Below are 12584 nucleotides of genomic sequence, written 5' to 3' on the forward strand. Positions count from 1 at the left end.
AAAGTGGCATCAATACCGGCAAATCAGCGGTCCTCCTTCCTCCTATGTCTTTCCTCAACCTCCCTCTCAAAATCTTGGAGAGGACCAGTGAGGCAGGTGCAGCCAATCATTGGCTTCCCTCTTCTCCAGCTGTAGTCTCTCTGCTGGCTCCATATCACTGGTGGAATTTAGCTCCACCCAATTACTTGATCACACAGACCTCCGCTCTCTAGTCCCAGTTTTCAGAAGATGGCTCTTGGAGTGCTGGTAAAGTGAAAATAAGGTGGTGAGTTTTCCCCCAAGTGAGTAACTAAACTTTGGTGGATGCTGGCTATTGTCATCTGAGGTCAAGAAGTCCTGTTCTCAACAGGAAAAAGCCATTCCATGGGTAGCCTCTGACTTCTCCTCACTCCCCAACTCAATATGCTTATGATAAAGCTAGGTTCCCCAGAAATGTTGCTTTCACCATAGGCAACTCCCAGAATTGTTTTTAAAGGGACTTTTGGACTCCTAAAGTCCTAAATTGTCATTTCCAGCCTTAGTAATTTTCAATGTGTATTAGTGGAAAATGATTATGTGCTTTTGTAGACCCCAAGAACATGGGAGCACCTGAATTCTTGCAGTTAGATATTTATTTTAGGTCTTCTCCTAGTCTCTGAGAAGAAAACCAGACTTCACATAATAAGAACTGAAACAGAAGAACACAGTGCTGTTTCAGAAGCATATGTGTGACTATGCTATTTCAGGAATTGTTCCAGTATGAGATGTTTATAATAAGTTTGGTGTGACCAGCCAAAGAGCTTAATATAACTGGGTTAAGTGAATGGTGGGAGGGGAGAGTCCCATTCTATGCCAGCTTGCATTTATTAGTAATCAAACAGGTTTGCAGATGAGACTCCGGAGCGTTTACTAAATCTGGGATTTGTGGTTTGCAAATCATTTTGATTAACAGCTGCTGTCACCTATCTTAGGACAGGAAAAAGTAAGTTTTATTATTTATTACATTAAATATTAGTCACAGACTAAAAACAGTGTTATCTGGCAAATATGAAGTTTACTGGTTAAATAGAAAACTATGCTCTGCCCTCCCACTCGGCCCGCTAAAGATGACTTTCCTGGGAGCATCTCAGTGAACAGATGTTTCTTCTGTTTCCATGAAGGGTTTACTGGCATCTGTTAGTGAAGGGCTTTTTTGGCAAAAGGAGTTTATTGTTCATCTACAAATACACATGGATATTTTAAAAATTTTTACATACATTACTTAAGGGTTTTGCATTAATTAAATCACCAACTGGGACTTGGATGAAATATTTGCCTGAATTTCATAATCAAGTATTGAATGATTATTAAAATATGCCTCCCTGATCTAAAATTTGGAAGCTTAATATTCAAGAAATAATTGTTAGTAAAGGGAGAAAATATTTAAATGGTTGGTAAAGGAAAGATAATTATATTGTCAACATAATCTTTTTTAAGTAAGATTCAGAAGGCTCTCTAAAGAGCTTTTGAATCACCCTGAAATCTTTTCCCAAAGATGCTACTTTAGTATGTCTATATAAATCTTTCTTTGCAAAGAAATTCAACTACTTCCTAGTGATTAAAGAATATTGATATTGAAAAATACAAATTATGCCCTTATGTTTGTCAATTCCCAAAGAACATGAAATATTCTATATACTTTACGTAAATAGTGAATTTATTCTAACCTATTGAAGATTCCTTTAGGAAGTCAGAACAAATGTGGAAGATTTCTGTAAGGCTCAAAGAATGTAAATGCCTACAGGTTAACATTGAACATTTAAATCACTGGTGATATTAGATACATAGTGAGTAAACTTACTTTAGGTAAGAAGCAAATAACACTTGTTTTATAAATGTTTCCAAAGCCTCTGAGGCTTTGGACCAGGGAGATGGTAAAAAGTGTTGATTCAAGAGCTTTTACTATTGGCAATTCAGGCAATAATAATAATGGGCTCAGATTCTAGAAATAAGAATAATGAGGTATAGTTCAATCAATATGAGAAATAAATAAAATAAGGGAAATAATTGGTTTGGATAATCTCTAACGTGATTTTACACTGAGCTAATATGGATCCAAATGAGAATTCCTGTAGCAGATTTGTGGTCCCAGTTTTCTGTCTATAACCATGGACTTAGCAAACAATATGTATAGCATGATGCACAGTGTGTGATACATAATAGATGCCCACCAATTTCTCCATCCTTACTTCCAAACTAGGATAACCCCCTAGAATATGCTCCCACAGCCCTGGCACTTTTCTTTCCCAGTGTGTAATTATATATTTATCTGTGGGTTTTAGGGTTGCTAGATTTATCCAATAAAAATACAAATGCTCAGTGAAATTTGAATTTCAGATAATTTTTCAGTATTTTTCCTGTGCAACTTTTGTGACATACTAAAAAAATAACCATTGTTTATCTGAAATTCAAATTTTCTTGGGCATCCTGGATTTAATCTGGCATTCCCAGTAGCTTACTTGTTCATGTCTGTACCTCCTGCAGACTACAGGTTTTAGCAGAGCAGATACTCTTTGGAGCAGAGGTATTAGCACTTTTCAGGTACTTGATAAATATTGGTTGAATGCCTAAAGGAATGAGTGATGAGAGAGGGAGTGCAGCTGAGATTCAGAGAATTTAAAAACAAAAGTACTTCTTGGGGCACCTGGATGGTTCAGATGGAGGAGCATGTGACCCTTGATCTCAGGGTTGTAAGTTAGAGCCCCACACTGGGTTTAGAGATTACTAAAAATAATAAACTTGGGAAAAACACTTTTTGCCATTGGGATTTCTACAAGTGTACCATCCACTGTAAATATTCAGTCTGCTAAAACAGATAAAGAAGAAATTGCTTTTAAAAGAGAGACCTCCAAGTAACCAATCCTGCAAGTATAATTAACTTTCAGTTTTTAATTTGCAGTTAGTATGTTTTCAAAAAGAGTTATTGCACAAGTTAGACTTGTATTTTTAAGTATTACAGCAGATTGCAGCTAATCTTTTCTATTGAGATCTAGAACTAAAAAAGAGGTTTGGACAGGACAGACTGGAGATGTTTCCAGGCCATATATGGAGGAGGTAGCCCAAATTTTGAAATCTTTATCACATCTTACTTATTGAATTCAAATGTTCTGCTTTATATTAAAAAAAGCAAAACAAGTTGGTGTTGTGAACGTTCGTTAGCTCATGAAGAGCCAGGGTCTTAAGTGTACTCTTTATAAGATTTAGTTTATAAACCACGGAGTGGAGGTCACTTAGGTGAGTCATGGGAGTTTAGGAAACAGATGGTAAAAGGAGAAAAATGCCTTAGAAAAACAAGTAGAAATGCTAGGAACATTAATCTGGAATAGTCGCAAATGCCCACAAGGCAAAGCCCTTCATTGTGGCTTGAACAACTTCCCGCCTCAGTGTTCAACAAGGAGGGTAGACAGGATCTGAGAGTTTGAGGTTCCAGTTTTAGGCTTTTTATTAGCTGCATATCCAACCTTTGCTTCCATTCTCTAGCTCTTGAAGGGAAGCACAGTCATTTCATATTGAGAATATTGACAGATACTTAATCAGTCTTATAAGACTCTTTACTTGACTCAAGGAAATCAGATGGCTCCTGCTGTGTCCTCACCACAGCTGTAGATTTATTTTTTTTCTTTAATGTTTTTATTTATTTTTGAGACAGAGAGACACAGAGTGAATGGGGGAGCGGCACAGAAAGAGAGGGAGACACAGAATCTGAAGCAGGCTCCAGGCTCTGAGTTGTCAGCACATAGCCCGATGCAGGGCTTGAACTCATGAACTATGAGATCATGACCTGAGCCGAAGTCAGACACTCAACTGACTGAGCCACCCAGGTGCCCCACCCCCCTTTTTAAAAATTTTTAATGTTTGTTTTTTGAGAGACAGAGACAGAGCATGAGTGGGGGAGGGACAGAGAGAGGGAGACAGAATCAGAAGCAGGCTGTAGGTCAGTGAGCTGTCAGCACAGGGTGTGTGGGGCTGGAACCCATGAACCGTGAGATGGTGACCTGAGCCTAAGTTGGAAGTTTAAACGACTGAGCCATCCAGGTGCCCCAGTTAGCTGTAGATTCAAAGCATGTGTGTGCACAGGTGAATTCTCTTCTGTCATTCCCTCTACATCACTTCCAACCTCCCAGTTAAGCAATGAGCAGCCAGGGGAAATTATCCAGAGAAAGTGGTAGCTGTGAGTAGTTGAGGGTCAAAAGAGCAGCTAGGGTACCAGTCCACAAGCCTGGTAATTGTGTGTGTGATTTATGACTGGATTATCAGTGATGCCAACAAAAATGTACTGTGTAGCTAGAAAAGAATAGCATCATGGTTTTTGAATACAAGAATTATAAGTGTTTTGAGGAAACAGGCATACAGTTTATTTTTTAAAAATTTTGATATAATTTATCATGTCATTTTTTTAAATGTTTGTTTATTTGTGAGAGAGAGAGACTAAAAACGAGCAGGGGAGGGGCAGAGAGAGATGGAGACACAGAATCTGAAGCAGGGTCCAGGCTCTGAGCTGTCGGTACAGAGCCCAACATGGGGCTCGAAGAGTGAACTGTGAGATCATGACCTGAGCCGAAGTCAGAGGCTTAACCAACTGAACCACACAGGTGCCCTATGCATACACAGTTTAAACAATCCAAGGAGAGAGGATAAAATGTAATGAAATGACAAACATAAAGGGCAATTATTATAAAGCCTAGGAGAGATCAGAAAGTAGAGTCCAGTGAGCATACCCTGAATCCAGAATTTCCACAGAGAAATTTTTTTTTGGCATTTGGGTCTGGCATTGAAAGATCACCCTTGAATATACAGAAAGGAGGCTATTGTTAAGTTCAAAGGTTTGTTAAGTTTAAAGGTTCAAAGATGATCATTACCTTAAATAGTAAAGGATTCTACTTGTAGGAGCCTCATTGGCTGCAGCAGGTGTCTGTCATCTTGAAGTAAAATGAAGCCAGATTGTGAGGATTTTTGAGTGTCTTCTTCTAAATACCAGTCTTTCTAAAATACCCTTTCCAATTATAGTTCTTCTTAAAATTTCTGTACCTTTTGTTCATTTTCTATGAGGGTATTTTTAAAAAGAGATCCATGAATGGAAATCTTTTTAAGGTTCTAAAAATCATCACGTTCAAACTCTCTGTAACCAGCTCTTTGTAACTATTCAAACTATGGTAACTCTTGACCTAGATCAATTTAAATTTTGCCAGCTTTAGGCAAAATTTTGGATTTATTTTCAAATTCCCTAATTACTATCTTATAAGAAGTGAGATCATGCTTTTTTTTTTTTTTTAATCCTATATCTTGCCATTAAAGAAAATTATGCTGGAGTCAGACACCTTCTTGGTTCAAATCTTAGAGATGTAATTATTAGCAAGCTACTCGACCTCTTTGAGCCTCTGTTTTGTTACATGTAAAAGGAATATTTCCACATCTGACAGGTTTCTGGGAAGTTTAGATACATGTGAAATGGCCAATATAGGGCATATTTTGTAAGTTCGTGACAGATGAGAACCAGGACAAGTACTCAAATGTGAGCTGTCTGCAGCCTCACCATCATATGTGACATACTGTAAATGTAAAGCTGTATGGTTAGGAGTCTAGCCTCTGGAGCAGGATGCCTGGGTTCAAATCTGAGCTCCAGCACCTATCTGGGGTGAATTTGGGTTTGTCTCTTACTCTGTCTTTGCTGGAAAATGGAGATAATAGTAATGTTTACCTCATAGGGTGGCTTTGAGAATGAAATGCGTTTATACATATAAAGAATTTAGTACGAAACCTGGCAGGTGGTAAGTACTTTATGTTTGTTAGCTGTTGTTATTTTCTAAGAATTTGAGTGCCAAAGTTAAACACATGGAAAGTTGTTTAAACCAATTGTTTAAAGATATACTATATGTTGACTAACCTGAATTTAAAGAAAAAAATATATAATATTGGTTTCAGGAGTAGAATTTAGTGATTCATCACTTATGTATAATACCCAGTGCTTATCACAAGTGTCCTCCTTAAGACCCATCACCCATTTAGCCCATCCCCCCTCTCACCTCCCTTCCATCAACCCCCAGTCTTTTTTTTCTCTATTGTAAAGAGTCTCTTGTGGTTTGCTTTCCTCTCTCTCTTTTTTTCTTTCCCCTCTGTTCATATGTTTTGTTTCATAAATTCCACATATGAGTGAAATCATATGATCTTTCTCTGATGGACTTATTTCGCTAAGCATAATACACTCCAGCTCCATTCACATTATTGCAAATGGCCAGATTTCATTCTTTTTGATGGCTGAGTAATCTATTATATAAATATCTGCCACATCTTCTTTATCCATTCTTCAGTGGATGGACATTTGGGCTCTTTCCATAGTTTGGCTATCCTTGATAATGCTGCTGTAAACATCGGGGTACATGTACCCCTTTGAATCTGTATTTTTGTATCCTTTGGTGAATACCCAGTACTGTAATTGATGGATTGCAGGGCAGTTCTATTTTTAACTTTTTGAGGAACCTTTGAACTGTTTTCCATAAAGACATCTTAATCCCTCCAAAGCTGATTTAGGAATAAATAGCACTGCTAAATTATTGTTAGGACAATGCTAACTTAAAACAAAACAAAACATGTCTACTTTTACCTGCACTTTAGTCACTTCATCTGCATAATTGGAGGAAGGTCAACAATGGCCTCTGCAAGAAAGGTAACCGACAAGCGACATAACCCAGTGGAAAGCATTTGCAGAAAAATCAGAGCCATCCAAAAGAGAGAAGAGATTTCAGATCCGATTCAACAGATTATCAAATACCAATCTAGCCGTTTTGACGGTCCACAGACTAACTTCAAGAAAGATTTTGAAGAGGTCCTGACGAAAATGGCTGCTGCTATTCCCTGGCCCAACAACCGTTTCTCACATTCTGAGAAAGACGATGCCTTCATTTCATATCCTCAAATAACGTCTCCAAGAACCCTAACCGTTTCTCCTCTCGGCTCTCCTGAGAATGCAACACACTCTGTTCCCTTCACAAGTTCAGAAAACCTCTCAAGGCCAAGATCACAGAGCTCTCAGCATTACACATCTTTGGTATCACAGACCAGGAAAGGGGAGCCCTTCTCTAACAAGGATTTGAATAACTATTCTAGTGAAAATAACTTAAGTGCCTTAATACTTGACTTTGATTCAACCTCTGAAAAGCGCTCTGAATGCTTTACTTCTCAGGATTCAGTGGGGAAAAACTTATCTCTAAACGAAGCTGGTAAATATTCATCTTTTAATGTTTGTTCTTCCAATAAAGGAATAAGCATATCACTTTCTGAACACCTGAGCTACCCAACCCACATGATTAAAACCTGGATGGAAGCATCCATCTTTCCGTTTTAAAGTATGCTTTTCTTTTTTTCTTTTTTTTTAAATTATTTTTTTTAAAAAAGTTTGTTTTAATTGATATATGGTTGACCTATTAATTTCAGATGTACAACATAGTGATTCAACAATTATATATTAAATGCTCCTCATAAGTGTAGTTAACATCTGTCACCATGAAAAGTTATTACAATATTATTGTCTATATTTCCTATGCTGTACTTTTCATCCCCATGATTTATTTTAGAACTAAAAGTTTGTACCTCTTAATCCACTTCACCTATCCTGTCATCTATCTCCCCTCTGGCAATCACTAATTTGTTTTCTGTATTTTTTTAAGTCTATTTCCTTTTTTTTTTTTTTTTTTAACTTTTTCTAAAGCTTATTATCTTGAAAGAGGGAGGGCAGGAGGGGCAAAGAGAGGGAGAGAGAATCCCAAGCAGGCTCCACACTGCCAGCACAGAGACCAATGAGAGGCTCTAACCCAGGCTCTAACTCAGGTCTGAGATTATGACCTGAGCCGAAATCAAGAGTCACTCAACCAGCTGAGTCACCCAGGTGCTCCCTATTTGGTTTTTTAGATTCCACACTTAAGTGAAAGTATATGGGTGTTGTCTTTGACTTAGTTCACCTAACATAATACCTTCTAGGTCCATCCGTGTTATCCTGAATGGCAATATTTTATTCTTTTTTATGGCTGAGTAATATTCTATTGGATATATATATACATATATATATATATGTATATATATACACACACACACACACATATACACACACGCACACACACATATACATATATATACATATATATATTATATCCACACACCACATCTCCTTTATCATTTATCAGAAGACACTTACATTGCTTTCATATCTTGGCCATTGTAAATAATGCTGCGATAAACATAGGCATGCATATATCTTTTCAACTTAATGTTTTGTTTTCTTTGCATAAATACCCAGAAGTGCAATTATTAGTTATTTCCATTTTTATTTTTTTGAGGAAACTCCATACTATTTTCCATAGTGGCTGTGTCAGTTTATAATCCTACCAACAGCTCATGAGAGCTCCCTTTTCTCCACATCCTCCCCAGCAATTGTTATTCTTGACTTTTTGATATCAGCCATTCTGACTGATGTGAGGTGACATCTCATTGTGGTTTCGATTTGTATATCTCTGATGATTAGTGATGTCAAGCATCTTTTCATGAGTCCATTGGCCATATTGATGGGAATCATCTTTGGGAACAGTTCCTCTCACCATTTTTTAATTGGATTATTTGGTTTTTTGGAGTTCAGTTATTTACATATTTTGGATATTAACTTCTTATTGGATATATCATTTGCAAATATCTTCTCCCATTCAATATGTTGCCTTTTCATTTGTTGATAGTTTTCTAAGCTGTGCAAAAGCTTTTTAGTTTGCCATGGTCCCAATACTTTACATCTGATTTTGTTTCCATATCCTGAGGAGAAAGATTCAGAAAAATATTGCTAAGGTCAGTGTCCAAGTGTTTACTGCCTGTGTTTTCTTTTAGGATTTTTATGGTTTCAGCATTTACATTTGATGCTTAATCCACTTTAAGTTTATTTTCGTGTCTGATGTAAGGAAGTGCTGTAGTTCTTTTTTTTTTTTTTTTTTTTTTTTTTTTTGCATATAGTTGTCCAGTTTTCCCAGTATCATTTCTTGAAGAGATTATCTTTTTCCTATTATGTATTATTATCTCTTTTTTATATATTAATTGACCATATAAGTCTGGGTTTATTTCTGGGCTTTCATTTCTGTCCTATTGATCTCTGTGTCTGTTTTTGTGCCAGTACCATACTGGTTTGATTATTGTAGCTTTTGTAGGATAGTTTGAAATCTAGAATTGGGGTATCTCCAGCTTTGTTCTTCTTTTTCAAGATTGCATGAACTATTTGGGGTCTCTTGTGGTTCCATACAAATTTTAGTATTTGTTGTTTTTGTTCTTTGAAAAATATTAGTAGTATTTTGAGAGATTGCACTAGATCTACAGAATTTCATTGGGTAGTATGCACATTTTAACAATATTAACTCTTATAATCCATGAGGATGGTGTATCTTTCCATTTATTGGTATTGCTTTTAATTTCTTTGATCAATGTCTTATAGTTTTCAGACTACAGGTATGTCCCCTCTGGTTAAATTTATTCCCAGGGATTTTTTTTTTTTTTTTGATACAACTGTGAATTGGGTTGTTAATTTCTCTTTCTGTTATTTTGTTATTAGTATTAGTATATAGAAATGCAACAGATTTCTGTATGTTGATTTTGTATCCTGAGACTTTACTAAATTCATTTATACTTCTAAGAGTTTTTGCTGTAGTCTTTAGGGTTTTCTGTATATAGTATGATGTCATCTGGAAATAGTGACAGTTTTACTTTTTTCCTTACCGATCTGGATGCCTTTTATTTTTCTTATCTGATGATTGTGGCTAGAACTTCCAGTACTATATTGAATAAAAGTGGTGAGAATAGACATCCTTGTCTTGTTCCTGATCTTAGAGGAAAAGTTCTAAGACTCAATTTTTCACCACTGAGTCTAATGTTAGCTGTGGGTTTTTCATATAAGGCCTTAACTATGTTGAGATATGTTCCCTCTAAACCTACTAACCCTACTTTGTTGACGTTTTTATCATGAATGGATTTTGTACTTTGTCAAATGCTTTTCCTGCATCTATTGAAATAATCATACGGTTTTTATCCTTCATTTTGTTAATGTGGTGTATCACGTGGATTGATAGGTGCATATAGAATCATCCATGAAATAAATCCCACTTGATTGTGGTGAATGGTCCTTTTAACATACTATTGACTTCATTTTGCTAATATTTTGTTGAGGATTTTGCATCTATGTTCATCAAAAATATTAGTCTGTAGTTTCCTTTTTTGTAGTGTCTTTGATTTTGGTGTTAGGGTAATACTGGCCTCGTAGAATGAACTGGAAGCTTTATTTATTTATTTTTTTTTTTGGAATATGAGAAGAATAGATATTAAATCTTTATGTTTGGTAGAATTCAACTGTGAAGCTACCTGCTCCTGGACTTTTGTTTGTTGGGAGCTTTTGACTACTGGCTCAATTTCATTAATAAGTGGTCTGTTCAGATTTTCTATTTCTTCCTGTCAGTTTTGGGAGATTGTAAGTTTCTAGAAATTTATCTATTTTTTCTAGGTTGTTCAATTTGCTGGTATATAATATTTTGTAGTAGTCTCCTATAATTCTTTGTATTTCTGTGGTATCAGATGTAACTTCTATTTTGTTTCTGATTTTATTTGAGTCTTCTTTCTCTCTTTTTTTTTTTTTTTGGATAAGTCTGGCTAAAAGTTCATCAATTTTGTTAATGTTTTCAAAGATTTTAGCTCTTAGTTTCATCTTTTCTATTGTTTTTTTTTTTTTTTTTTTTTTTTTTTTTTTTTTTTCCCAGTCTCTATTTCATTTATTTTCCCTCTCCTCTTTATTATTTCCTTTCTTCTACCTTTGGGCTTTTTTTTTTTTTTTTTCTAATTCCTTTAGGTGTAAAGTTAGATTGTTTGACATTTTTCTTTCTTGAAGTAGGCCTGTATTGCCATAAACTTCCTTCTTAGAACTGTTTTTGCTAAGTCCCAAAGATTTTGAACCAACAAAGATATTGTGTTTCCAATTTCATTTGTCTCCAGGTACTGTTCGATTTCTTCTTTGACTTCCTTATTGACCCATAGGATGTTAGTAGCATGTTGTTTAGTCTCCAAGTATTTGCGTTTTTTCCATTTTTTTCCCCTGGTAATTGATTTCTACACTTATAGCTCTGTGGTTGAAAAATATACTTGATATACAGTCTTCTTAAATTTACTGGGACTTCTTTCATGGCCTAATGAGATATAATTTGGAAAATATTCCATGTGCACTTGAATGTGTATTTTGTTGTTTTTGAATGGAATGTTCTGTATCTGTTAACTCCATCTGGTATAATGTGTCATTTAAAGCTGTTTCCTTATTACTTTTCTGTATGGATGACCTATCCATTGATAAGTGAGGTGCTAAAGTCCCATGCTATTACTGTGTTACCATCAATGTCTTCCTTTGTCTATTAATAGTTGTTTTATGTATTTAGGTGCCCTATATTGGGAGAATAGATATTTATAATTGTTATATTCTCTTGTTGGACTTATCCCTTTTTAATTAGTAATACCCTTCCTTGTTTCTTGTTACAGGCTTTGTTTTAAAGTGTATTTTGTCTAAGTATTGCTACTTAGTATTGTTTTCACTACACAGGTCCCTAGGACCCAGGGTGCCCGATTTGGGGCTTGATCCCCTAGCTTCTCAGGGAGGAACTCCACACCTGTCCTGTACCTCCTCATTATGGGTTGGTGCCACACCAGGGGTTTGATTCTTTACTGTGTCTCTCCCTCTCCTGCTCTTCTCAAGATGGCCTTCTTTTTATGCTTTTAGCTGTGGAAGATCTCTGCCAGTATCTCAGGTCATTACCAATAACATAAAAGGTTGATTAATGTATATTTTGTATGTTATATGTATCATATACTATATTCTTCTAATAAAATAAGCTAGAGAAAAATGTTACTAAAGATATCATAAGGAGAAGATACATTTACAGTATTGTACTATATTTTTTGGTGCTATATCTATTTTTAAAAATCCACATATAAGTGGACCCATGTTGTTCAAGGGTCAACTGTAATTGTCACCTTGCTGTGTCTGTGGGAGGAAGTGAGCTCAGGATCCTACTCTCCCACCTTCTAGCAAGACTTACCCTTTTTTTTCCCCCTCTCTTAAAAGAAAATCTTGCATGTGAAATGTAAGTATTTTCTATGCTTTTAATTAAAACCTGATAGAAATTTCAGATTGTATTTATAATCATAATCATTGGTATTTCTCTACTGACCTGAAAACAAACTTTCTCTGGAAAAATTAGAACGTTACAATGGAAATACATAGATATAGGGGAGTTAAAATTCATAAAGTTCCCAGATGCCTTGCTAAAAACTACCATTTTAAGTGTGTGTGTGTGTGTGTGTGTGTGTGTGTGTGTGTGTGTAGGACTAAAACATATAAGAGCATGTAGAACCAGTAAGGTGAGCCAAAAGAGAATGTAAATTTTGCAGGCCAATTTTAATGCAAATTTCAGGAACTCTACTTAGCAGTTGCTTGCAGAATCCCGTATATGTTAGGTGTGAGAAAGCAAAATAATATAAGATGACATGTTTTCTGTATAGCTAATTTT

The 12584-nt window shown here is 35.8% G+C and overlaps 1 protein-coding gene across 1 annotated transcript in view; it reads left to right on the plus strand.

Annotated features, from left to right (window-relative positions):
* Window positions 1–6664: 6664 nt before the first annotated feature.
* IRAG2 (inositol 1,4,5-triphosphate receptor associated 2) overlaps window positions 6665–12584 on the plus strand; it is a 135275-nt gene continuing 129355 nt past the window's right edge. Inside the window, exon 1 of the mRNA XM_042946085.1 lies at window positions 6665–7235. Within this exon, the coding sequence (XP_042802019.1) occupies window positions 6665–7235 (571 nt within the window). The remainder of the gene's footprint in view (window positions 7236–12584) is intronic.

This window comes from Panthera leo, chromosome B4 (assembly GCF_018350215.1).
Source record: "Panthera leo isolate Ple1 chromosome B4, P.leo_Ple1_pat1.1, whole genome shotgun sequence".
NCBI classification, from domain to species: Eukaryota; Metazoa; Chordata; class Mammalia; order Carnivora; family Felidae; genus Panthera; species Panthera leo.